Source organism: Chelonoidis abingdonii, chromosome 20, assembly GCF_003597395.2.
Source record: "Chelonoidis abingdonii isolate Lonesome George chromosome 20, CheloAbing_2.0, whole genome shotgun sequence".
NCBI lineage: Eukaryota > Metazoa > Chordata > Testudines > Testudinidae > Chelonoidis > Chelonoidis abingdonii.
In genome coordinates, this window is record NC_133788.1 from 20,687,716 (window position 1) to 20,714,163 (window position 26,448).

A 26,448-nucleotide genomic window follows, 5' to 3' on the forward strand; every position below is an offset into this window, starting at 1 on the left:
GCAGGGTTTGGAGAACAAACCCCTCTGTGTTGTTCTCTTTCCCCCTCCCAGATGCTGCTTGAGATGGCCTGGCAAAGGAGTGGATGACTCAGGAGTGTGGGAGCAGGGTACAGAGCCTTCTCCCATTGGCTCTCATCACGCCATTAGCTTGGAGGGATGTGGAGTTCTGAGCATCGTCTCTGCCACTGTTATGGTGTACGTCTCCTACACCTTCCATCGACAGAGACTGTATGGCCTCTTCCGGGAGGAAGGAGAAAAGCAAGGAGAAAAAGAGCTCAAGTGCTGATGAGCAGGGAGGAAGGGAGCTGCAACCAATAGCAGTTGGAAGCCAAAGGAACAAACAACAAGTGGAGTGAGCTGTTTCTCAGACTTAGGAGAGCCATAATAAGCAAAGCGTCCTGGGAAAGGCTCTTAGCAAAGGGTTAAGCCAAAACCGCAGTCCAGCAATGGGCAGGAAGTCAGTAAGCAGAGAAAGGGCAGGGATCTGCCTGAAAGACAGACCACATCTAGTACTGTGATGTAAATATGCAGATCCCTCTGGGGCCTCAGTTTCTTCCTTTGCTTTAGGCTACATCATAACAGAACAAACATTAATTTGTTTACAGTGGGAAATATTCAAGAGACAAGCACTGCCTGGGTGTAAGGTGACCAGATATCCCAATTTTATAGGGACAGGCCTGATTTTTGGGACTTTTTCTTATATAGGCTCCTATTACCCCCCACCCCATCCCCATTTTTCACATTTGCTGTCTGGTCACTCTACCTGGGTAAGACACAAATACATTCTCACGGTCTGCTTGAAATTACTCCAACTATTCCTTCCATGCAGTGATCCTCCGAGAAGAAAAAGATTCTGGTCCCAAGGGGCTGGGCCAAGGCCAGCTGCATTGTATAGGGTTTTTACAGCTTTTCTACTGTATTCCTAATATTCTTTTGAAAAGGGAAGTTTGCCTCCTTTCAAGTCCTCTTGCTGGAGGCAACATTTTATTTGCAGCTGCCTAAACACAGAGCAGAAATAGCTTCTAATGGAACTTTTCCCTTTGCCAGTATGAAGTGGATGGCAGTTCTGTACACATCACATTTCTCCCCACAGCTCCAATTGCTTACCAGGCCTGGACTTGAACTTTGGCCCTTGCAAATACTGTGCTAGTTCACTGGCATTTTCTCACTTTGCATCATTGCCATGCTGGCATGGGAGAAGAGCAGGCTTTTCAGAGTGAAAAAGGAGGGTAAACAGTTTCTTTCTGTGGATTTTTACTCCAACCTGCTGCCCCAGAGTGAAACAAATAAAATAAAGGAAGCCTCCTAACTGGGGCTTGAGTTTGTTTGGCTGGTGAATTCGCTACCAGCAGGTTCAGTTTTGCCACAGACATTCACTGGTTATTTCTGTAGATAAAATGTTTGGGCCCAGCCAAATTCTATAACCACCTCCCCATTCCCGTAGTTTATTATGCTCATAAGAGATGCATTTCACTGTAGTTCCATGCTACTATATGCACTAGCTTCTGTCTATAGCTTTCTTCTTATGGTGTGTGATGCAGCACGACCAGAGGGCAGCAAGACAGTGATCGATGGGAGATATGTAAACCCCAGGATGCTGAGAGCCTTATTCCCTGTAGAGGGAAGAGAGGCTGCTAATTGCTACAGGATTTGATTTAGAGCACCAGAAACCATTAACCAATTAAGAGGCACCTGAGGCCAGTCACACTGATAAATGCCCCCTGCTCTCAATCAGACAGTTGATAGCGAGCTGACAAGCTGAAGCAGAGTGGTGTGCTATTGGAGCGGAGAGCAGTTTGGAGAAGTGCTGTGCAGGGCCAGAAGACCAAGACCCTAAGTAAAGGAAAACCTGGCATGTGCAGAGCAGAGGGACTCTACAGACACAAGGGGTTGGGAGAAACTTGGCCGAAGTGGGGAGAGGGAAGGAAGCCCCACAAGCTGAAGGGCTGGAGAGGGAAGTAGCCTAGGGGAAGGAATCGCTAGTTCAAGTGGTTCACCGCTATCCCTAGGGCCCCTGGGCTGGGACCCAGAGTAGAGGGCGGGCCCAGGTCCCTCCCTCTCCACTCCCCTTTTCTGGGACACTAGTGGGACAGTTGATACCCCAGTTCAGGGGTGAGAAATGGTGCCCTGAACCCCCACAAGAGGAGAAAACACAGGACTTATAACAGTGCCAGCAATTTGCCACAGGTGTTTAAAAAATGAGGTTTGAGATGATCCGTCAGAGAATACTTGTTGATAGTTGGTACTGGATGGATACAATGAACTCTGCTGGGATGGCTTAAAACTACACTTGACTTGTGTCCAGCAACCTCCAAGGCTAAGCTGGAGTCACTCGACTGCCAGCCTCTGCCTCCCTGGTATCACATCATGTGAAGTGATAATTCCTTGAATCCATCAAGCATGTTCTTCCAGATACCTGTGGTGCCAAAACTGGGGCCAATATTTCCTCTCAGAGGCAGGAGCTCAACCTGGAGTTCCATGCTGCCTTTGTCAGCAGCAGACAGAATTCACTCGTCACTGGGGGTAGAACCTAAGATCACCCAACTTCAAGAGTTCTCATATATTGTTAACAAAACTCACTAGAAACGACACGGCACAGCTGTTGGAATGACACGCACTCTAGTTAAGCAGAGGTCTGATGACTGTATACACTCTCTCTTTAAACAAAAGCTCAGTGTTGTAAATGATTGTTTTGTTTCTGATATTTATATGGCAAGGATTTGTAAAGCTGTCAATACTTAGTGAATAAAGAGTATAAGAAAGTTCTTACTCTGGTACAGGGTTATTCTGGGTCATCTTCTTATGTCAACCCTCCTTAGGCCTGGGGCTTGGTATGGCGAAGCTGAAAGCTTACAGGCCCCACCATTGCATTACAGCCTTACTTTGCCAATATACATTCATCATTCATAAAGGCTTGTCAATCTTACACTCCTATCCTACTTAAATCTATCCATCACATAGTACTTTATTATCCTTAGCCACAACAATAAGTCCTCTATTAAGTGAAAAAATTGGCTACATATGGAACTTGTTACACTTACGCACCATGATCTGCACCGGCTTCCTACATATTTCTGGATGCAATCCAAGATGTTGATTTCAACCTACAAAACCTTATAGGGATTGGGTCCCGGTTACCCTAGTGAGCCTGTCTTCCTGGATGATCTCAATTGCTGTGAAATTGCATCAGCTATAGAATATGTCCAGTTTTGAGTCACCAAATGTGTTCAACTTGAGATCACAGGGCAAATCCAACCTGCGTTCTCAGCCTTTTCCTTGGGGGGGGAGGGGGGACGGAGTGGGAGAGAGAACATGCTTTGGTTTTGGAGGGGTTTGGCAGGACCCTAGACAGTGATCCTCAATTTGTGTCTTTTATAAGTAGGGCCCTACCAAATTAACAGCCATGAAAAACATGTCACGGACCGTGAAATCTGGTCTTTTGTGTGCTTTTACCCTATATGGCACAGATTTAATGAGGGAGACCAGTGTTTCTCAAACTGGCAGTCCTGAGCCAAAAGGGGGTTGGGCAAGGTTATTTTAGGAGGGTCACAGTATTGCCATGCTTACTACTGTGCTGCTTTCAGAGCTGGGTGGCTGGAGATCATTTCAATCATTAAAAAGGGGAGAGAGAATAAGACAGAATATATTATTGCCCTTATATAAATCCATGGTACGCCCACATCTTGAACACTGCGTATAGATGTGGTCTCCTCATCTCAAAAAAGATATTCTAGCACTAAAAAAGGTTCAGAGAAGGGCAACTAAAATGATCAGAGGTTTGGAACGGGTCCATATGAGGAGCGATTAAAGAGGCTCAGACTTTTCAGCTTGGAAAAGAGGAGACTAAGGAGGGATATGATAGAGGTATATAAAATCACAAGTGATATGGAGAAAGTAGATAAGGAAAAGTTATTTACTTATTCCCATAATACAAGAACTAGGGGCCACCAAATGAAATTAATGGGAAGCAGGTTTAAAACAAATAAAAGGAAGTTCTTCTTCACACAGCGCACAGTCAACTTGTGGAACTCCTTGCCTGAGGAGGTTGTGAAGGCTAGGACTATAACAGCTTTTAAAAGAGAACTGGATAAATTCATGGAGGTTAAGTCCATTAATGGCTATTAGCCAGGATGGGAAAGGAATGGTGTCCCTAGTCTCTGTTGTCAGAGGGTTGAGACGGATGGCAGGAGAGAGGTCACTTGATCATTACCTGTTAAGTTCACTCCCTCTGGGGCACCTGGCATTGGCCACTGTCAGTAGACAGGATACTGGGCTAGATGGACCTTTGGTCTGACACAGTACGGCCGTTCTTATGCTCTTATGAGAACGCTGTTAGTCGGGCACCCCACTCTGAAGGCAGTGCCCCACCAGCAGAGTGCAGAAGGGTGGCAATACCATACCATGCCACCCTCACTTCTACACTGCTGCTTTCAGAGTTGGGTGGCCGGAGAGTAATGGCTGCTAACCAAGGGCCAAGCTTTGCAGGCAGCAGCACAGAAGTAAAGGTGGCAATACCATACCATGCCATCCTTACTTCTACACTGCTGCTGGCTGCGGCTCTGCCTTCAGAGCTGGGCTTCCGACGAGCAGCCGCTGCTCTCTGGCCAGCCAGCTCTGAAGGCATCACCACCAGCAGTAAGGGTAGCTGTACTGCAACCCCCCCTACAATAACCTCGCGACATCCCACCCCACATCTCCTTTTTGGGTCAGGATCCCTACAATTACAATACCATGACATTTCAGATTTAAATCACTGAAATAATGAAATTTACCATTTTTAAAATTCCATGATCATGAAATTGACCAAAATGGGCCATGAATTTGGTAGGGCCCTATTTATAAGGGTGCATCCACAATGCAAGAACTACACGTTGGCTGCCTGCCCAAGCTAACTTGTATCTAGCTAGCGTGGGGAAGAACAGGAGTGAAGACTAGGGGGCCAAGTATGTACCCAGGTCTGTGCTGGGCTTGTGTGGAAGCCCATGCTGTCTTCACTATCCTTGTTACCCATGCAGCTGGATTCAAGCTAGCTTGGGTTGACTAGCCTGTGCCTAGCTTTTGCTGCACAGACCAACCCTTGGCATCCATTGCATCTACAGAATTGTCTGGGTGCATTAAAAGAGTCACAAAACCAGGCCAGAGAGGCACAAGATGGAAGAGATGTAGTTACAGAAGGTACAAATCCAGGAAGCTGGCCAGCATACACATGGAGATAAAGGAGAGTCAGAAATAGCTTCTGAAATTCCTGTTAAAAAGAAAAAGGCTTTGAAGAGCCTAAATGAATAAAAGCAGCTCAGTTCATTTTCTGATGTCACTTGTTTTGGGGGCAGTGGCTGACAACATGTTTGTGAGAGCAACATACAGTCGTACAAAGCAACGATCTGTAGGCATTGTAGACAGCTGGAGCAATGGAAAATGTGAATGCAAGCAAAGAAAAAAAAAGCAATTGGTGCAAAGACTTGAATAAGACTCAGCAGCAACGCTTGCATTCAGTTAGCTTTCAGCTGAAGACAGGGAGAGTCTGCTGCCTACAAAAGGCAGCACCAACGTTTAGCTAGACTGGGCTCCTACTGAATAAGAAATGTCCCTAAAGGGGATACTCAGATATGGCCTGCTGCTTTAGGGTGCAGAGTAGCTAAGTATATGCCCTCTGCATTTATTAGGTCAAGTAAAGGTTGAGGCATTAGAGAGGATGTAGTTTAGGATAAAAGGAGACTTTAAAAACTGCCAAGGAAATTTTGGCCATTTGAGAAGATAGTGTCAAGCAGATTTCAAAGGAGAGGAAATTAAGAGTGAAGGAGGGAAAAGTGGAGATCAAGCTAGAAAGGAATGAGGTTTCATGGCTGCCTGGCTGTCTGATGTTCAAAGCATCAGCAGGTTCTGAAAACAGCAGCATCCAACTTTCTTTGTACTAGGGAAGGAGAAAAGCTGTCTCCCCCCTTTTCTGTCCTGCTGGGCAAATGGAGTCTTGTCTTTACTCTTCCTCAATCTCCCCTCCTCTCTGAAATGCAAGTCAAAGAACTGGAAGATACTTTGAAAAGTATCAATTGACTCAATAATTAGTGCCTCAGATTTGACCTAACTTAAAATGCAGTACAGGAGGGGAAATATTAATAGAAAAGAGAATATTCTGAGATCTCACTGGTGGGTTAAAATATTCTGTTTTGATGTGATCTACACAATGAATTTAACCAGAATTCATTGTCTGCACCAGAGGGAAAGAAGGGAATTCAGCTTTCCCACGTAAAAAATAGCAAAGTCAGAACGTAAACGGGTTTTCAAGATGCTCAGTGGACATTATGCACTACGGAGAGGAGAAAAAAATGTAGGTAGAACTAACCATGATCCTCTTAAGGGAAGCGAAAGTCCACTGCATCTGAATTAGAAATACAGTACTGAAGGGGTGAAGTGTTTCCCCTTGATTTGTTTTTGTTTAAAAGGGTGAGAAAAGCTTCTGGTAGAATCAGACACTTGCTGTTCAAAGGAGAGAGCTGGAGTTAAGGGACAACTTCAGACTCTGTGTCAAACGTTTACACAGAAAGACAGGCCATGTTCAACACTGGCTGCCTCCTCCTCCTGGAAACCAGCAAACAAGAATGGCCCTTTCTTCTCCCTCCTGTCTGTGCAGCTGCAGACTGTTGGCAGGAGCAGAGGGGAGAGGGAGAGCCTGAATTCTGTGAAAGACAGACAACAATGAGTTCTTTGGAAAAGCCACCTATCTCCCAGACCTTTGTATTAGGGCCAGATGCATGTTCAGCTATTCCAGCAACACACCGTGCTCCTCCCTTTCCATTTTCTTTTATAATTAGGGTCCAGTTCCGAGCAGCTTTTTTCTTTTTCTGGCAAATGCTGGAAAATCTTGATAGTATAGCAAAGAAAAAACAGTCCTTTCTCAGCTACTCCACCACACTCCACTGGGGAAGCAGCTTCAGCAGCACAATGAAAAGGACTAAATTTTGCAACTTTTAGCAGGCAGAAATGTCATTCAGAACTAGCCCATCTGTCAGGTGTATGTAGTTACATGTGTTTCTAGCAACTCAAACACTGAGCCTCTTTGCTAAAGGCAACTAACAGGCATTTCACTGAAAGATTTCCAGCTCTTAGCCAAAAATCTGTTTAGCATCTTGGTTTTCAAATCCATGACATTTTTTAAACAAATCAAGGTTAACAGGTTTTGCTTTAAGGAAAGGTAGCTCCAGTACATGTCGTGCTGGAGACCATTCTGTCACCAAAGAGGTTGAGCACAAGCAGCAATGCAAGCTCCACCACGCTGCTCTGCCAACATGCCTCAGCTGATTGCTGCCAGATGCACCTCTTGGCCTGTGAAGCAAGTTTAATCTCCAGGGCCTGTTCAGTCCTTGATTTACACACTTGCCAATATTGCAGTGTTTTTTTGAATATAAGGGTCCCCAATTATAGTGCAAGATACAAACTAAGGTTGTACCATAGAAACACATCTGGTGTCAGTCTTTATTTTACCTGAATATACATTTATACAGGTCATAATAAAAAGGCTATTATGCAACAGTTCAGTGAGTTATTACCTAGTTTCAATAATAATGCATGCAGTTACAAAGGAGAGGTAGAAACACTGTATTAAAGACCTAAAAATACAAACATTATATAAATAAACACTTTCAAATTAACTGTTGGAATTTCATACAGATAAATAAGGGTAAAAGTACATTACTTTGTCAAAGTAAAGGAAACACATGGTTATCAGTACACTAAAACAATATTGATGTATGAGAACTGTACAACTTTGTAAAATAGTTCAGACCACGGCATCTAAAAGAGGATTAAAGTGATTTTGTCCTGGAGAATGCTTTGTTCAAGTATTCAAGCAGTTGAATTCCCCCCCCCACCCCAAAAAACCCAAACAAAACAAAACAAAAGCAAAAAACCTTCCAAAAGTAAAATATAGGAACCATTTCCAGAGAAGATGATCTGCCCAAATACTTTATGAATTGCTGTTCTGATGATCAAAAGGGATGCTTGAAATGATAAATGCCTATGAGGCTATGGGACGCTTCCCACCTCTCCCTAAAAATGCACACACAAATACCCTGATTTTTCACGTACTGTATGTAGAAATCCCACATCACTAAATCAGCATCCCAATTCCAAACCTTATTTCTAGTCTCCCATGGCTCCTAACAGAGCCTCTCAATATACAGTATTTGTTCTAATACTGTCCAAGCAACAGGATGCAGAGAGCTGCTGTTATGCTTACAGAGACTGCAGGCAATAATGCACATACGGCATGCACAACCAAAGATGCAACCAAACCTATATAGAAAGCAGACAGCCAGCAACTCAAAACATTTCCATTACGGAGAAAGTCTGTAGCAGTAGTTACTCAAGTATTAGATAAATAGGTATAAAATGGAAAGGTTCACATGAATACAAGTTTTTATAGTTTGTCTGAAAGTCTTCTACAAGCTACATTTGGAATTCTGAAAAGCATTTTATATACACTGAAATAAAACTTTTTCAGCTAAGTCCATTGTGCCTTTTCTCTTGTTTTTTTTTAAATTAATAGTTCTTCAAAAATAAGTGTACAGTTGCTTTAGTAAATTAGTGCAATACAAACTGTTTTGGAAGAAGAACATCTAGTTGTTTCTATATCAGCTGATTAAATTGTTTGAGTACTTTGAAGAGATGGAGCAAAATTTCTTCCATTGACCTCTTCCTCCCATTCTTTAAAAGTACTTACTTCCCACCTTTCCTCTATTCACTGATGAGCTGTATTTACAAGATGTAAGCTTGGATCTAGACAAGCTTAGCCACAAAAGCTTCAAACTGCAGGTTTATACATTTGGAATTTCATACCCTTATTCAACAGTCTGAAACTGGCAATTAAAAAACAGTCCTCCACAAACCTTTGAGTGGAATCTCCCTATGAAAGCTTTGTATACTTTGTGAAGAAGGATCCATTCTGAATAGTCCTTTATAAGGAAAATAAAATTGATCGTTGTAGTTAAAAGTACATGTACAAAGTTCAGTTAGAAACGTGAAGACATTTCTTTTAAATTCTGCTGCTAAGAGGAAAAAGGGACGAGTGACTGTATCAGTAAGGCAGATTTTCTATAAATGTTGTACTTTTGGATTTTTTCCTCTTTGAATTTACTGCTGTTTCTTTGGTAGTCACCATAGAACTTTAAAAACTGTCTTCCACAGGGCAGTGGGACAATGACAACAAAAAGTAGCAAAAAAAAAAAAAAAAAGGTACAATGTCACTGAGTGGTCCCTTCTGTTCACACCACCTGGTCCTTCGGATACTGCTACTGTTCATATACAGCCACTGTACTATAGCAAAGTGCAGAGAGCCGTCGCTCAATACTAGATTTATCTGAAAAAAACCCACAAATGTTAAAGTACAGTCAAGTTCCGAACACATCAAGCGCAAATTCATTTCAGTGCAGAAAGAATAAAATGATTGCATCAAAACAGACATGACTCTTCAGGTTATATAGCACCATCAGCTAAGGACGAACGCTTGAAAACCATCCAAACTAGCTGCTCCTCTCGTGCTTGCTGCTTTTATAGGCTACGCCTAACCATGAAATTACAGATTTACATATATTTAATATATACACAAATATAAGTGCCCATCTTACACTCTAGGTGCCTCCCCCATGAGTTAAATATACAAGGCAGGTAATAAATATCAGCCAAAGGAAGTTCAGCTGCATTCAGAGGATTTTATTTAAAAAGTTGAACACACAGCTCAGCACAGTGATTTTTACCCACTGTTTGTGTTTAGTCTTGTTTCAGAAGTTCAGCATTTATCCTTTGGATTTACTTTTTAAATTGAATTTATTACAAATCTACTTTTGCCCTTCATTTGTGCAGTTTTCCACTTTTGGAACATAGATTTGTTCCTCTGAGTTCTTACATTTTAAAAACTCTTGTCTTAGTCATCAGTAATAACTTCCACTACAAGTGCAATACTGCAAAAGGCTTTGTGCCTTGAGATGTAGCAGCATTTGCCTTGTGAAGAGGCTTTGCATGGATTGGCAAACAATACTAGAGGTGAAATCCTAGCTCTCCTGAAGTCAATGGCAAAACTCCCATTGACTTCAACTGGGCCAGGATTTCTCCCAAAATGTTAGACCCGTTTATTCTGTTCTCCATAGCCCAGATGTTGCTATTTTTATAATAAAGAAGCACTTTATGCATTTTGAAGAGAAGTAGACGATCAAGTTTTTTACGCTCTCCAGAATTTCCAGTTACTACCAAGGTACACAAAATACACTCTCCAAAATGACTTACATTTGTGAACATTTTCTATATCTGCAGGGTCCTGCAGTATCTTAGTCAGTCCTTCCAGCAGCACGGCTGCTTTGTGGTATCGATATGTAATATCTTCTGTCTGCTGAAACATCTCATCTAGTGCTGCTGACTGAACCTGGAAGCATTCATTAGTATCAGCTATATGAATTGTTCTAAGCAAATATTATTATAAAAAGTTGTCTCAGAGAACTGACTGATAAATGAGCATCACTCTGTGGATGCTAATTAACAGTGCTTCTGTACCTTAAGTATGCTGGTCTGGTTTTATAATTTTTAATATAATCTTATGGAGATGTTACAGGAAAGTAAGTTTCTGTGTGCCATTAGGTGAACAGAGTCCTGCATGTAGAGACTGTGAAATGCTTTATGATCCTTCGCTATTAAGCAAGGTACAGTATATACGTACATTTCAAATTGTAACTACTCACATATACACACCTGTTATTAAGCTTATTTTATCTGTGAGGGAGACAAGCTAATTCGTATGTGGCTACCGAGTCATGGAGGTAAAATACAGTGGATACTTGCCAAGATCTTATGTCTAACACCACTATATATCCATTTCCATTTCACCAGAATTTCCCCTTATCTGAAAGTCAGTCAGTCTCCTAAAGTGATAACAGTTGCTGCACCTTGTTCCTGGGTTTACCCAAATATCTGTGTACTCAAAACTTGTCAGATACACAGATACCTTTTCCCCATGTTTCTTTATTAACATTTTTATTTTCTATAGACCTGCTGACACACTTGTCCAACCTAGGAGTCCCCCAACTCTAAACAACTCCCTAAACTAAAACCAGTTGATTGGGAAGCTGTGTGTGTTCTATTTCTATGCATCAGTAAGCTTTATTGTGTGACACTCTGGCGCACAGAAGCCCATCATAGACTGTACAGCTTAGGACTGCATTTTGTAGTATCTTTATACAAAACCTGCTGATATGTGGGAAAACGTCAGAGCAACTGTATCAGCGAGGAACTTCAGAAATGATCTGGGGGAAGATTACATCAGCCCTGGCATGAATGGGATTAAGGCCAAACATGCAGTGCTATCTGGTTAGATTAGAAAGATGTGAGAGAGGAGGTTGTGCCCATCACAAAAAGTGTTACTATTTTTACTGATCTCAATACCCTAAATGCAGGTGAAAGGAATGATTTACCATTTCCACAGCACAGTTGTAGATGAGTTTCTCTGCGGTTACACTGTTGATTTCATCTACAAATCTTTGTTTGTCAGAGAAGAAACGATTCAGCTTTTCTGTCAGCTTCTTACACATGGTGATGCAGAATTTATATCGTTCATTCATAGTTTTGACAACTGGAGAAAGTCAGTGTTAAGAAAAGGTTAAAACATTTAAATTCAGCTTTACAAGGTAGCTTTCTAATCAAGTGAGTGTTTATTTTTGTAGTTTTATTTTACCATCTACTTGTCATTTTTGCTGTCGGGAGAGTATTATCAAATAATTTTCACTTCATATTAATAATTACCCATTCCCTAACCACTAACAACATCTTTTTGTCATAGTAATTAAGCAATTCTGTGTCTGCAGTTCTCTCTCTCCAGAAGTGCAAGTAAGCATGGTCAGTTCTGGAAAGTGCTAAGATACCTCTTTGCCCAGCTGATTGAGTCGAAGTTTCCTTAGTGACTAATAGAGCAAGAAGGGAGTATGATGTTTGGCCACAGTGAGATCCTGAATGTTTCAACTCAATTTTTTTCACTGATGGGCCAAAGAAATGTCAATAATTCACAAGCAAAGGAAATGAATCAGTGTCCAAAAGCAATGGCTGCATATACCTTGTTTAACAGCAGTGGATGGGTTCAGTTTTCCCGATTTGATCTGTGCTTTGGCCAGATGCAGAGAAGATGCTAGTAGCTGTGCTGCTTTCATATACAACACCAGTTGCTCTACTTGTCTAGAAAAAAATAATTTTAGCATTGATTTTTTACAGATTTTCTTCTTTGTTAAATAAAGATATTCAACCCACAGCCAGACACTCAGATATTAACCAGACACCCTCCCAATGGCTCTGCTCCCCACACTATGTGCTGGCAGGAAATAACTGTCAGGGAGTGAGGAAACAGGTGTACAAAAATGACAAAGCACCCCAGGTCCTCTGTGCAGCACTGGCTGTGAGAGATCCCATCTCTCTGGCCAGGAGACAGTGCACATATAAACTTTGCTTTCATGTGCAAAATAGAAGAAACCCAATTTGTTGTTTGTAGGTTAATTACATGAGGCCAATGTCCTTCCAGAAAGCCCTTGCTTGCACTTTTCTCTTGAGTGTCCTTACAACCACCCCTCCACCTCCCACCCAGGCATTACTTTCAGAATTACAACATTTAGGACCATCACATACATTAGGTTTTTTTTTTTTTCCTGCAGGAAGGGAGAAATGACAGATTTCCACTCCCATCACCAGCATGTTCACCTTATTTCTCCTCACTTCTAAAGGTTTCACATCAGGACTGAGCTGCTTCTCTGAAAGAGGCGTAGATGTGACTCCTTTTGGAACTCAGTATTGCTGCTCCTGGTCAGCCAGAGATGGTTACTGATGGAGTCATGCAAAGAGTGCCCTCTTCCCCATAACTGAGGGTGTGAAGACTGGAGCTCAGATTCCCAGGCATGACAAAGCGTAACACTGCTCCAGGCAGCAGCCACCCACCTCGCCCTCCAGTCATCTGACAGTTCAGAGGAAAAAAAACCAACACCACCCCAAAACACTTTCCCTCTTCCAGGATTCCTAGTTCTTCATCTGCCACTCTATGGGCCTTTTTGGTTTTCAGTTGTTAAACGTTCATACTACCACCAAACGTTCCCTAAAGCAGAAAGGTCACTTCTGACAAAGTCAGAACGAGGACTGTCATGAGCAGACATATGAATTCATCTGAAATTCACTAATTCTATAACAACTACTTAGCCAAATACCTACCCCCATTCTTTGCTTAGCTGGCTTATCTGATCAACAACCACACTCTCCTGAATCTGATACAATGACACTGCAGAGGTGCACAGTTCTGGGTTTCCTCCCCGTACTGCTGTCAGGTCCAGTACACATTCTATAAATGTCAGCATCATGTTCAGATGATGCAGTGTATCTGTATGTTCTCTCTGTCAGATGGAAAAAAGAAGACAATTTAATCACAATAGCTGCCATGTATTTGCCATATGGCCTATCTGGGGAATGGTCAGCATCTTGGCAACACTGTGCAACGCACACAGGATTAATACTAATAGCAGGAACTCAAGGACTCACTAGCTCAAAGAGAATTGAGATGAATTATCTTGCATTTAAAACAAACTAAACACATTGCAGATATATGCTAAAACCTTGTAACAAAGGCCCAAAGAGTCAGGACACTGAGCTCTAAGTTTGTTGAAACCAATCTGCAGAGTGACTAAAGAACTCACAAGTGGCATGTATTTATTATTTTATCAGCAACCACAAGGATGTTAGACCCTTATATAGGAGAAACCAAAAGAAGTGTTCAGCTTTCATTGTATAACAAATTTGGTATCTAGCAACAGAGTATTTAACATCTGCTTTACTCCAATTTAAATTCAGCTCTACAATCATTAGGTTCATTATGATTAAAGTGCTGGCACAATTCCCTGTTTGCTGGCTTTGGACAAGCAGTAAGCTATGGCAGGGTGTGCACTGTCAGCACACATGTAACATTGATTTGGCACTGAAATAGTGTCCTATCAGTGGAAAGCTTTGTTAAACCAAAGCAGACATGCTCATTTTGTCCCCTTTGAAAATACAGGATATAAGGAATAACTGTCAGCTAGAAAAGGACAAACAGATAGGGAACTTTTTTCAAGCTTTACAAAGGGATATTGTCCAGTAAAAAGGAAACTATTAAAAGGACAATTCAGGCAGATGCTCAGCCATATTTCCATCACTTCTAAGTAATCATTTATTGGCATCAAACATGACAAAACATTTTTTCTGTACCTCCATTAATGTTTCCTCAGGCAGTTCAGGAGCTTCAAAAGTGATAAAACCCTCTAAGCTGGGAGGTGAAGTACCATATGACATGTACTTCAGACTTGGAGCTGCCTCTGCTCCAGTAGGAGGAGAACCCATATAAATACCAGGAGGGGAGCCCATATATACACGGCCACTAGTAGAGCAGAGAGACCCTCCAGAACTGTTTGATCCAACTATAAGAAAAATAAAACACATTCAGTCCAACAGCTTGGTCCATCTGGCTGCTCTGGGCTAAAGTTAAAAATAAAGAATAAAGCAGAAGCCACCACAAATTCACCTGGGGGAGTTTTTCGTTATGCGTTATATCGTCGGTCCAGCACCTAAGCAGCATTTCTTATTGGACAGTGAAGACTTATGAAATGGGCATTGTGAAAAGAAAAAGTGATTGGCTGACAAGGATTCTGACTGCAGGCACCCAGTCAAAATCAACAGACAGAATCAAGTTCACAAAAACACCCTTATGCAGATTTGCTGGACATACACACTTCATATGGAAGAAGGCATTTAGCCTGTTGGCTTCTATATTTCAAAGCACACACTAAGGCGTGCTGGAATCCAGTACACTTGCAAACCTTATGCATTATTCCTTGCATACTGTGTATGACCAAAGGGCAGAGACGCGTTTAAAAATCTACTTTTTTATATTTTGGAACAAACAACTAGGTATGCCACGAACAGCGTTCGATCCCATCGCAGACATGGCGCAGACTGGCGCAGACATGGCGCAGACATGGCGCAGACTGTGTATGCAAACATACACAGTAGAATGTTCAACTAGCAACTCCACCCCTCTCTTGAGGAGAGCAACTCAGAAGACCTAGACTGACAGTCCTCTCTAGTCCTGATTATTGTTTGACACCTGCTACAGCATTGTCCTGAGGCCTTTCTGTGCCATGCACCTTACAAACACAGGAGAAGAATCAGGTCCCAGTTCCAAAGAGCTTACAAATTTAGGCATTACATTTGCCAAAGAGACATTGTTTTAAGGGGTGTCTTACCTGAAGTTGTTCTAGTTCTGAGGACCATGTGGGTGCAAGTAGGAGGGGTAGCACTGTTTGGAGGGGAACCCACAGTAAACATTACTGCCCTAGAACTTGTTCCAGTTCCCATGGAAGGAGGTGCCATTACAATTCCACAGGCCCCTGCTGGAGCTGAAATAAAAGGTTTACATGGTATGTTAGTCCTTATGATACAATACACGGCACTCTCTGAAACAGAGCCAGACTTTGGACTAGACTGGGCAAAAATGAGAGCATCTTCAAAGTCTGACAGCAAATACCACCACATGCCACAAGTAGCGCTGGGCCACTTGGCTGAACACAAACAGAACTAAGATGCACCATTAGCTTTTCACATCTCCTTCCAAGTTCCACTTGAAACTAAATTTGCTCTTAAAAACTCTTCTCTTCGGGAAGAGAACTGCAGATGACTTTTGAAAACCTGAAGACAGTGCTTAGACTCTCTGGAAATAGATGCTATAGAAAATAAGACAGGCAGGAAGGAGGCTGAAAAAAAAAAAAAAAAATCAGGCCTCCATGGATAGCACCCTGGTTTCAAAAAAACTGTTGGTAATTTTAGCCATAAGGTTGGTACAGCATCCTCTGTTGGCTGGTTTATGGAAGGCACAATCACTTGGCTTAGAAGATAAAACAAGCCAGCATGATGGAAGCTAACCTTCATGAGAAAACAAGCTGGAATAAGAAGATGGAGTTGCAACAGAGGTAGTGAAAAAAAACCCAAATGAGCATACACAGCTCTGATATTTTTATAATTAGGGCAGTTCTGGGACGCTCCTATTTACAGACAGTGCCCAACTATATATGGTGCTTTATAAAGATATTCAACATAGACATGCAGAAATCTTCTGAAGAGTTTATGTTTGTGTCAAAGTACTATTAGAACCAACATTAGTGTTCGTGACACAGCAACCACTTTAACCAGTGAGCATGTCCATAAAACTCCTAATACCGATGGAATGATAATTTAGTTGTATGCTTTAAACTACAGTAATATCTGAACTAATCTGTTCTTTACCTGTATCCATTGGTCGCTCAGTATTGAGGCTGTCTGTGCTGCCCTCATATAACTGGCCACCAAGGTTAGTCTTCACTTGCTGATCTGACAACTTCCCAGTACTGACAGATCTACATAGAAAAGCAAATGAAAATGAAAAAAATTCTCAACGTAGCCTCCTCTGCACCTCATAATTGAGGGTGGCTTTCTGGTAGATGTTACATCTCTGATTTCAAGAATTCTCTGTAGTATCAACACTGGACTTACTGAAATAAAACTGACTACAATCGTGCAAAGACCCCAAAGGTTAAGATGATATTTCAAGTTTAGCCATATTAAGTTTATCAGAATTCTGAAGTAAAAGCTGGACGGAGGCTAACAGTGGAGACTAGAACTCCAAATTTAGATGATCAAAACAAATAAAAGGGAACTTAATAGCAATACAGTGAAGCAGTCCAGGATGTCAACACTGTATTTTTTTACACTGCACGTGAGGTTTCTGTGGTACACACAAACCTCCAATGTCTCCATAGCAAGAAATATCTCAAAACAAACCACAGGCTATAAATTGCACGCAACAGCACTCCAGTTTCAAAACAGCATGGCAATTCTATAGACAAGTGATGCCTACACAATGTCTGCAGTTTGTAAATAGATATGATTTCTACCTGCCAAATGGAGCCTTGCTGTGCTGTTCTACTGCCTGTTTTTCACTTCCTTGTGTCGAGTGGAAGTGTGTGAAGTCCCTTGGATCAGTCACGTCTTTAGACTGCAATGGGACATCCGCCGAACCCTGTCGACTAACCAAGGCCAGCAAGTTTGAGGATGCTTGAGTCTTAGGTATCTTGAAAGGAGCAGTTGCCTAAACAAGCATTGAATCTGGTTAGCATACAAGTGAGTACTCTCAGATACTGAGATAGCTGTAGGTAAGTACTATATCGTAACAATTTTTTTCAGACAGAATTAAATTTAACAAACCTTAGTGGGAGAGCCAATAATTGTTGGTAATGGAGTTTTAAATAGCCAGTCTGAGCTCCTAGGTGATGATCCCATGTGTTTTGTAGGTGATGTTCCCAGGCTGACTGGCCTACTTGGCTGTGGAGAGTAGCAATACCCATACCCTGCATATGATGGGCACACAGGGTCTGAATGTTGCTTTCGAAGTTTCTGTTTATTCTGGTAGATATCTGTTAGAGTCGGGGCACTCTGCAGCCTGGCTCCCATCAAGAGGGACTGTGGTGACTGAGACTGTGGTACTGGAGAACCTGGGGAGAAGCACCAAGAAGAAAGTGTGATTCTGCTAGCAGTGGCTAAAAACAGTCCTACAAAATATGAAACATTAAGCGACTCTGAAGTTAATCTGAAAGAACAGAGTTTTATATCATTGTGAGATACGTTTGTTCATCAGCTGGCAGGAGGAGTGGATTCAGAATGCCAGCTGTCCAAACTAAAGGCTAGACGTACAGTGAGGAGTGATACACAACATGGTCAATCGTCCAAAGGGACAGGATTTCAAGGTGACAGCTGTACTGGCTGCTTCAGGACCTCTGGAGAGTTGAGCCATAATAAATGAAAGGGTCAGCTCCAACAGGTACAGCACACCACGTGCTTAACTCTCAATTAAAGCAGCCAAGAGCCCAGATAAAAGAAAGAGTAATGGAATTACACTATTGTATATAGTATCTGAAGGGAACATTTTTTAGGACAGTATCACTGAGAAGTTACTTTAAACAATGACAGTAATTACTAAAGGAAAGCTTTTCAAACATAACATTACTAAAGGTGGAAATGGGTAATAAAAAAAGCACAGGAAGTGAGGAAGGGAACCCACCCTGCTGACTTTTTCCTATTCTGATAATCTTTTGATGATAAGTCACAAAAAAGTTTTTTTTTTTTTTTTTTTTTTTTTTAAGTTTAATTAAACAGTCTCCAATCATAAAAGGCAACTCATCTCATGGCTTCTGCAAAGAATGCAGATACTAACACAACAAGGTAATGCAAAGGCCTATTACTTCGATTATTTGTTTTCTACCTTCCACCAAAGGGAATATTTCTTAAAAACCCTCCGTGCCCAAAACAAGTCCACTTCTTGGCACTAACGTCAGGTTTTTCTTGTGCAAACCTAGACAAAGGAACTTTAGGACCTATTTGGTTAAATAATGAGCTTTGAGTAAGGAGTATTATCTCAAAAGTTGCACCCAAAAACAGGTGCCCTTCCTAAAGGAGGTATTTTCTCTCTGTGCAGCTGATGTTCCAGATGGAGCATTAAAATGCAATGCTGTAAATTCTGTGTTCCTAATGGGAATGCAATTAGTTTGTTAATATCAAGCTTCAAACGCAAAATGGCCAGTTATCAATGCCATCGGTTATATTGATTGAAATTTAATGGCATCCTCTTATACTTCAGATGAGGTACTGCACCAAGTGAGGACTGTACATAATACTGACGTCTCATGGTCACAGCCTTGATGATAACACATACCTCTTCACAATCTTAAACAACTCTGACAATGAAGTGCTAACACTTTTACTTATCTTTAAGTCAAGTTGAAGAACTTTGAAAATACACCACAGTGGTTAACTTCTTTGCTTGTTTTTCATGCTATACTGTATAGTAACATGGCAATATATCTGTTTCTTAAGAGGCAGCCAAATCAACAGTTTTTTGAATTCAGGTTCTGTTTCATAAACTGGTGCGTCCAAAACCACTCATCTTAAACCTTCTTCCAAGTTCATTCAATGAAGTGTTTGTAACTATTTAGCCGAATCTTTTAATTACCTTATGAGGCCTATATTCACTATAGTTAAAGTGACTGTGACCTACCTCACCTTGATTTGATTCCATTCCATTAAGCAATGACTGTTTTGGAAATTACCTGCTTGCCCACAATTCCAAAGTGCTCATGTCAGATTCTCCCTCTGAATTCTCAGTCAGCAGTTTTGATTGTTTGAAATCCCTTCGCTCTTCTGCTGGAGAGTTTAGAAACTCATCATCTGTCACTTCAGAAATCCAAGTCTCAAAGAGCCATTGGCTGTTGTTTTTGAATTAAAGTTTTTAGATTCTTTTGTAAATTGCTCTCTCCCCTTTGTTGGCCGAAACAACTACGTTCAGGAGAACATTTTCAATTCCTCGGAAATGGTGGTGGTATTTCACTTTAAATCTGGGCAGCCATGATGTCCATGGGTTTTGAATTTGAATACCTATTTAAATGCTTAAACAACTGCAGTTTATGGTATTTTACAATTAAAAATACCAGAAGCTTTTAATATTAAGAAGTGGTACAAGTCAAATATGAAAAGGACTTAAGCAGTTCATTAATAAGAGGTAAAAGAATTTAAACACTCAAGAGGCTATAAAAAGAGAAGAACTAAGTTGTGGCAGGGTACATGTTTAAGTGAATTTGTTGCTGGCGCTAAAATAACAGTCCTATAAACCCCTATTTAAGTCAAGAACAGATACACGTACAACTTAGAAAGCGGCTTATCATATTCTGGAGGGATCATCTTTTGAAGCAAGAGGATATTTCAGTCTGCAGACTAGTCACATTCCTTGACCTATATGGAGACTGCTAATATGAATACGAACTGTGCTGGTTATTTTTGTGACATGGAACCACCGTGGACAGAACTCACTTCACACAGGCTGAACTGTTGTCAGATATTAAAAATGTTTAGCTACTAGCTACATTTGTCGTGGAAGTGAAAGACTTCATTACCAGAGGGCAGTTTTGGGAAACAAGTTTCAAGTAAACAAAAAAAATTCAACAGTATATCTTAACATTTAAACATCTTACGTACTGCATAAGAGATTTAGATTAAATCTCAGAAAAACTTTGTAACTCTAAGAACAGTAGGACAATGCAGCAGACTAACTAGGGAGGCTGTGGATGCTCCTTCACTGGAGGTTTTAAAAAAGAGGCTGGATAGCCATCTTTCTTGGCTGGTTTAGACACAACAACTCCTGCATATTGGCAGGGAGTTAGACTAGATCAGGGGTTCTCAACTTTTTTCTTTCTGAGGCCCATCCCAACATGCTATAAAAACTCCATGACCCACCTGTGCCACAACTGGTTTTCTGCATATAAAAGTCAGGGCAATTGCCTGGGGCCACAGGGGCCCACACAAAGCTACACTGCTCAGGATTCAGCTTCAGCCCCAGGTGGCAGGGCTCCAGGTCACAGGCTTTAGCCCTATGCGATGAGGCTTTCGCTCTCTGCCCTGGGCCCCAGCAAGTCTAACACTGGTCCTGCTTGGCAGACCCTCTGAAACCTGCTCGCGGCCCCCTAGGGGGCCATGGACTCCTGGTTGAGATCCGCTGGACTAGATAACCCTTGCAGTCCTTTCTAATCCTATGGTGTTATTTCAAAATAAGATACCTAACATTTTAGATAGTTCAGACATGTGTCCCTTGAGCAGGAGAGAAATGGACCAACACTGGTGGCAAAGTCACTATTTAAACTTCAGTTAGAAATGGTGTAGTGTGTTCTTCTGAGCAATTCTCCTGTATCCTTTTTGAGTAGTCCTTCCATAGGACCCATCTTAAATAGTATCAAATAAAGCATCATGAATCCCGATCTCCTTCTTCCTCAGTTTGCTGCCTACATGCCCTAATGATTTATGATGAACTAAGTTTATTGTATGCCTAGCAACACTAATGTCAGACACTAGTCAATTCCTTGAGGGAATGAGGATGGGAATGTTGAACACAGACACTAATATTTCTTGCTGCCATTTCTCATGAGATGCTGATCCATCACAACCACATTTCAAGAAGTACTTTACTGTTACTGATTATATTCCAAGTTTATTTCCATCCTTGGTTAATAACCTGCAGGGGACCAGAATAAAGAGCTGTTCTTTAATATTGTGAACTACAGAGATGAGTCAATTTCTTATGGTCTTGCGGACTGACCACAGGGATGGAGATTGGTGACCTAGGTACTTTTCTAAATTCTACAAACTTACCATGTAACCTTCGGTACGCCACTTGGGGGTAATGGGACACAAAGTGGGACTAAAACCTAACTTCATTCAGTGCATTCAGGTTTACAGTGAAATGGAACTTGACCTAATGCCACTCACCTGAGGCATTTCTGCTCCTTGATTCATGCCCTTGAGGTTGACCACAGCAACAGTGCCCAAGCTGCTCAGGTATGGTTCCAACTAAGCACATTAAAAGCAAGAATATAAGTTTACATTTCTACCTTACTGATGAGGGAAGGACAACAGTATGAGAACAGACTGCAGGCTTCTTTTAAACATTCTTTCTTCAAACAATCACTTAACATGAGCCACTTTTGCAAATGAAATCTAAATGGACAAAATCTGAATTTACCAGATACTCTCGTGTTAGGATATTAGGAAAAACTTTTTCCCTCAGAGAGAGTGGTGAAGCACTGGAATGGATTACTTAGGAAGGTGGTGAAATCTCCTTCCTTAGAGGTTTTTAAGGTCAGGCTTGACAAAGCCCTGGCTGGGATGATTTAGTTGGTGTTGGTCCCGCTTTGAGCGGGGGGTTGGACTAGATACCTCCTGAGGTCCCTTCCAACCCTGATATTCTATGATTCTATGTCGAAGTTATTATTCCTGATATGTCTCCTCTCATTATCTACTGATTTGTGAGCTTACCTAAAGGCGAAGGAGAATATGGTCTCGAAGACCCTGTTGACAGCCTGCGTCCAACACCTTGCACAGTGTCTGCTGGTACTGGTGAACAGGAGCCCATCTTCAGAAAGCCCATGGGGCTGGTATTAGACCGTCTCACCGCTGCAGATCTAAAAAGATCAAACGCAGAACAAACTCTTGACGTTTTAGGGAAGCATATGAAATTGATGCTTATCCAAATATGATTTTAATGAGCCTTAAACTCAACTTTCCACACCAAACATAAGCAGCATTTTATATCCTTTGGTCACAAAGTGGAATTGCAACTTTTGACGCGGCTGTAATTTATTACAAATTAGAAGACTTTTACCACAAATGTTCCCAACCTTTAGACAACTCATTTTACCAGTTCAGACACTAGTTGTAATAGCCTGTGCAGTTAAGCCCACAATAGAGCATGGACCCCTGTGAACTCCCATTGCTGCATGCACAATTGAGTGGGAAAGCTGGCAACAGCAACAGACTCCAACACAAATGCTGATCATTAAGGCAGGAAAAGGGAGCTTAGAATATACCCATCAGAAGAGTTTGAAGTACTGGACCTGGTATGCAGATCAGCTGTTGGAAACAAGTTATTAAAAACAAAGTAAGGCCCTTGCCACTGCAGCAGTATAGCCTCAAAATTAGAAATCATGAAAAAGCCAGATAACTGTAAAAAGAAAACTAGGTTGCAAGTTATCTGTCTCTTGAACCTAATGTTCTGACTTCAGTGGGTACCAAAATAAGATAAATGGGCTGGATAAAGAGTGAAAAGTCTGGGAGTGAACCAGGAAGCAGCAAGTCTAGTTCACAAGAAGAGCTCTTTATTATTATGACGCCCCAATTAACAACTCACACACCATAAATCTGTCTCTTGATGTTCTAATAAAACAACGCATGCATTCATCCTGTCATTAACATGTGAAATAAGAACAGAAGAACTTATTACTGACATTTCAATGCATGTCATAATGCTATAGAAGATACAAAGAAGGACAAGAAAGCAAGAGTATATTCTAGGATTTCTCTACTTCTCTTTTACTGAAAAACTCACTACATTGCTAGCCATATAACTGCAGATTGTGATGAACTAATACATTGTAGTCATTCTAAAGTCTGTTTTGAATTATTCCGTGCAAAACAATTAAATTCTTCACATAATTCAGCTTACACAAATGTAACTCTGGTAGTAATTTACTATGCAAAAAAGCAGGCCATCTTTTAGTGTATAAACACAAAGGAAGGCCAAGAGAAAAAGTTATAACTCACCTCGGTGATCCATGGGGGTTTGAAACAGGGCTGGCAGTAGATGTGAGATTCTGCTCTATACGCTGATAATTCCGTAACTGAGTGGGAACCGGAATAGGTGCCGTTTCGCTGCGTGGGGACACTGAAGGCTGACACTGTCTGAAGTTGGAAGGTATTGAGAGAGGAAATGACTGCTGGTAAGTGGGTCTCGTGCTAACTTGTACCATTGTCCATATTTAATGAAAATCCCAGAAACAGGCAAATAAACACCAGTTTTGCAGAGCATGTAGACAGCACAGTCTGCAGTTTATCCAAGTTTGGCTCAATCACTTCCAAAGCAAGATCAAGACCAGTTTGCCATTAATGAGCTTCTCTTACACTGGCCTTCTGAGTGCAGAGAACTGCAACACTAACTGGTAGAATCAATCATGCAGCACAGTCTGCAGATCAGCAGAACTCCATTCCTCCCAGTCAAACTCCTCTGTTCACTACCTTTCAAAACAAAGTGGTTCTAGGAAAACCCACTGTGTAAAGAACGGGAAGTTCAAGAGCAAAACTGACTGGAATGTTTACAAAAGCTACTAAGGCACAATCAGAGATTTCCCAAGAGACACTGTGAATTCATAAAAAGAAAACATGTCATGTAATCAACTCCTAGGTGCACAAAATGACCAAAACACCACACCTGAGCACTAAACCATTTAATCAAGCTCCAGATGAGTTTTATGTACTTCAGCCAGTAAGTGTCAGTGACTTATCTCTCAAAGTTAGTTTTGATAAGTGGATCAACTTTCTCCATGATAAGAATTTAACCAGTTATCACCACTTTCAAGTAAAAACATAACAAGCAGTTTCCAGTTAATGGATTCCTCCCAGGAAGACAAGATATCCTACCTGGTCCCTCATACAAACTACCAACCTCAGAGAGAGAAAAATTATCGGAAGAATTGCAATCAAACCATTTTTACAAGCATTGTGTGATTGATATTTAATTTCAATCATTTTCTGATTTATAATGCATTAGTTTACACTAAAAATTGATTCATAGCTTTTCTTCTATCCAGGACAAAAATAACTTATGAATACACAATATAAAACCTGTTCAAGTTTGTTTTGTCTTTTTAAAATAAAATTTTAATTTATGTCCTCTTTAAGGTTTTTTTTTCTGTCTTAGTTGCTGTCTCCCTCCTGTCCCCCATGGCTCTTTCGTGCTTCCACTTGGATAACTAGTGTGTAAAACATGCCAGCCTGCATTAGATATTCTGCATTGGCAGATGAAGACAAACTACCTAGATGCACCAAATTTTATGTAACATCTTGAAGTCCTCCATTCCCCAAAAACCCCCAATGCTTTCACACTGATGAAGGAAGCACTGGTGATTCTAGACTAACAACTTTACTGAATTTTACTAACAGTAAACCAAACCACAGTACAGGAGAAAAACATACGGTTATTCAGCTGGTGGGGAAATTGATACATATATGCCAAACATAACAGTATTTTTCTAGAACGTACTTCCTTTGGCTAACCCTATTGCCAAAGCAATGCTCCTATTCTTTTCCAATATTGGTTTCTCACCTTTATAAACTGAAATCCCTCAGCAAGTTTTATATACCAAGAAACTGAAAATCTAGCAGATTACCTCACATACTGGTACTAGTCCTGCGTCCCATACGGCTCATAACATTTCTTTCCAGAAGCCACCTACAGATGACTGAATGACAAACTCCACACAGATACTGAGGACTGGGAGAAAGGACCACCTCAGTGTAATCGTAAAAAAGCAGACTACAAGGACCAACTTTTCTAACCTTGGCCTTAACCCCAAGGGTACCTTCATGATGATAAGCCCAAAAATCAGCCTCAGCCTACCTCACCCCTACAGAGGCAGAAGAGAACTCTTGCTGGGAATCTAGCCTGTGAGCCACGGTGGGAGCAACAGGGCATAGTTGGGCCCACAAAGGAACTTTAGAGAAGGTAGTGAGAAGGGAAAGAATGCAACAGTGTGAAGCATAAGGAAGGGGGAAGTAGCAAACAGAGGAACAAAACAGAAGGCAAACTGGAAGGAGGAAAGGACATCCGTGCATTCCTGTGTGGAAGCTAACTCTAATCAGACAGCAAGGGTCCTCCTGAAGTAGTCAATTTCAAGAGAATTTAGAACTACTTTTGTCTTCCAGATTAGCCTTCTGTTCCCTCCTTCCAGAGTTAGATTTGAGCTATTCTACCACGCATGTTCTGGTCTAATGAGATGCTCCTTCAAAGAGCTGCAGAAAACCACTGGAAGAAAGACTCATTGATGGAGCAGAGGAGCAGCCAGTCAGCATAACAGAAAGCTGAGAGCTGCAAGCAGGCAGAAGTGCCAAGTCATCTTTTATTCAGAAAGAAATTCACTCTCTCAGGGGAAGGAAGTGACAGACAGAAGTTGACAAAAAGCAACTATTTTGCCTACCCACCTTGCTAAAGCTGAAGGAAATGAGCAGTCACCACAACCACTGCCTGGCTTTGGTTCTATTGAAATCTGGATTCTTGATATTATTTTGAAACAGCTGTATTCATTACTTTGCCATTCCATTACATGAACTATTGCTTCCTTATAAAGCACTGATTTCCCATTAACTAAACCTTTTAAAAAGATCTCATGACTTGCTTTACTCTAACAGTGAGGCAAAACAAGTGGCTAAAACTGTTGTGAAAATACCTCCTAACATAACATGATCTACAGCTCCCCTGGGGATGGTGCTTCCTTAATGATAGAGAGCAGTGCCTCTTCTTGCTGCTGTTCAGTGACTAGAAACCGTTGTTAATTCAGGAGTTGTTGTGAGCACATTTGAGCAGATAATACTCTGTCAACAGTTTTCTGGCAGGATGATCAGGCTGCAGAACTCCAGCTCATATTTAAAGAAGTTTCCCAGCTTTACAACAATTAAGATATTCTAAACCTCATCTACTGCAGTGGTGAATCTGCCAAAAAGACAGTAATGAAACCACAGCTTTAAGGGCCACATGCTGAATGTAAGGGCCTAAAGCTTTCGTGCACAGAGGGCAGGCTGTACACAGAATCTATACAAGGCCTCCAGTAGCATGATGGGGGAATGCCAAGAACCGGATGCCCCACATCTAAATTCCAAGCGCAGGGGGAGCAGCAGTTACTATATCTGTAGCAGTAGCAGGCAGGGGTGATGGCTTTGCAGATAGTTCAGGTCATGCTACTGGGTTGGGTGAAGTTCTCTCCCCACCTGACCTCACTCCCTCTTCGT

General features: G+C 41.4%; 1 protein-coding gene across 4 annotated transcripts in view; it reads right to left on the bottom strand.

Moving 5' to 3' along the window:
- Positions 1-7,456: 7,456 nt before the first annotated feature.
- Positions 7,457-26,448, bottom strand: part of ULK2 (unc-51 like autophagy activating kinase 2) — a 53,082-nt gene continuing 34,090 nt past the window's right edge. For all 4 annotated transcript variants that reach the window (XM_075059517.1, XM_032785369.2, XM_032785358.2 and 1 more), the window contains 13 exons: positions 23,212-23,349; positions 21,928-22,073; positions 21,382-21,462; positions 17,278-17,564; positions 16,968-17,161; positions 16,321-16,430; positions 15,285-15,437; positions 14,251-14,459; positions 13,225-13,403; positions 12,089-12,207; positions 11,454-11,611; positions 10,276-10,411; positions 7,457-9,352 (listed from right to left, as the gene is read on the bottom strand). In XM_075059517.1, the coding sequence (XP_074915618.1) occupies positions 9,285-9,352; positions 10,276-10,411; positions 11,454-11,611; positions 12,089-12,207; positions 13,225-13,403; positions 14,251-14,459; positions 15,285-15,437; positions 16,321-16,430; positions 16,968-17,161; positions 17,278-17,564; positions 21,382-21,462; positions 21,928-22,073; positions 23,212-23,349 (1,978 nt within the window). In that variant the 3' untranslated portion in view covers positions 7,457-9,284. The remainder of the gene's footprint in view (positions 9,353-10,275; positions 10,412-11,453; positions 11,612-12,088; positions 12,208-13,224; positions 13,404-14,250; positions 14,460-15,284; positions 15,438-16,320; positions 16,431-16,967; positions 17,162-17,277; positions 17,565-21,381; positions 21,463-21,927; positions 22,074-23,211; positions 23,350-26,448) is intronic.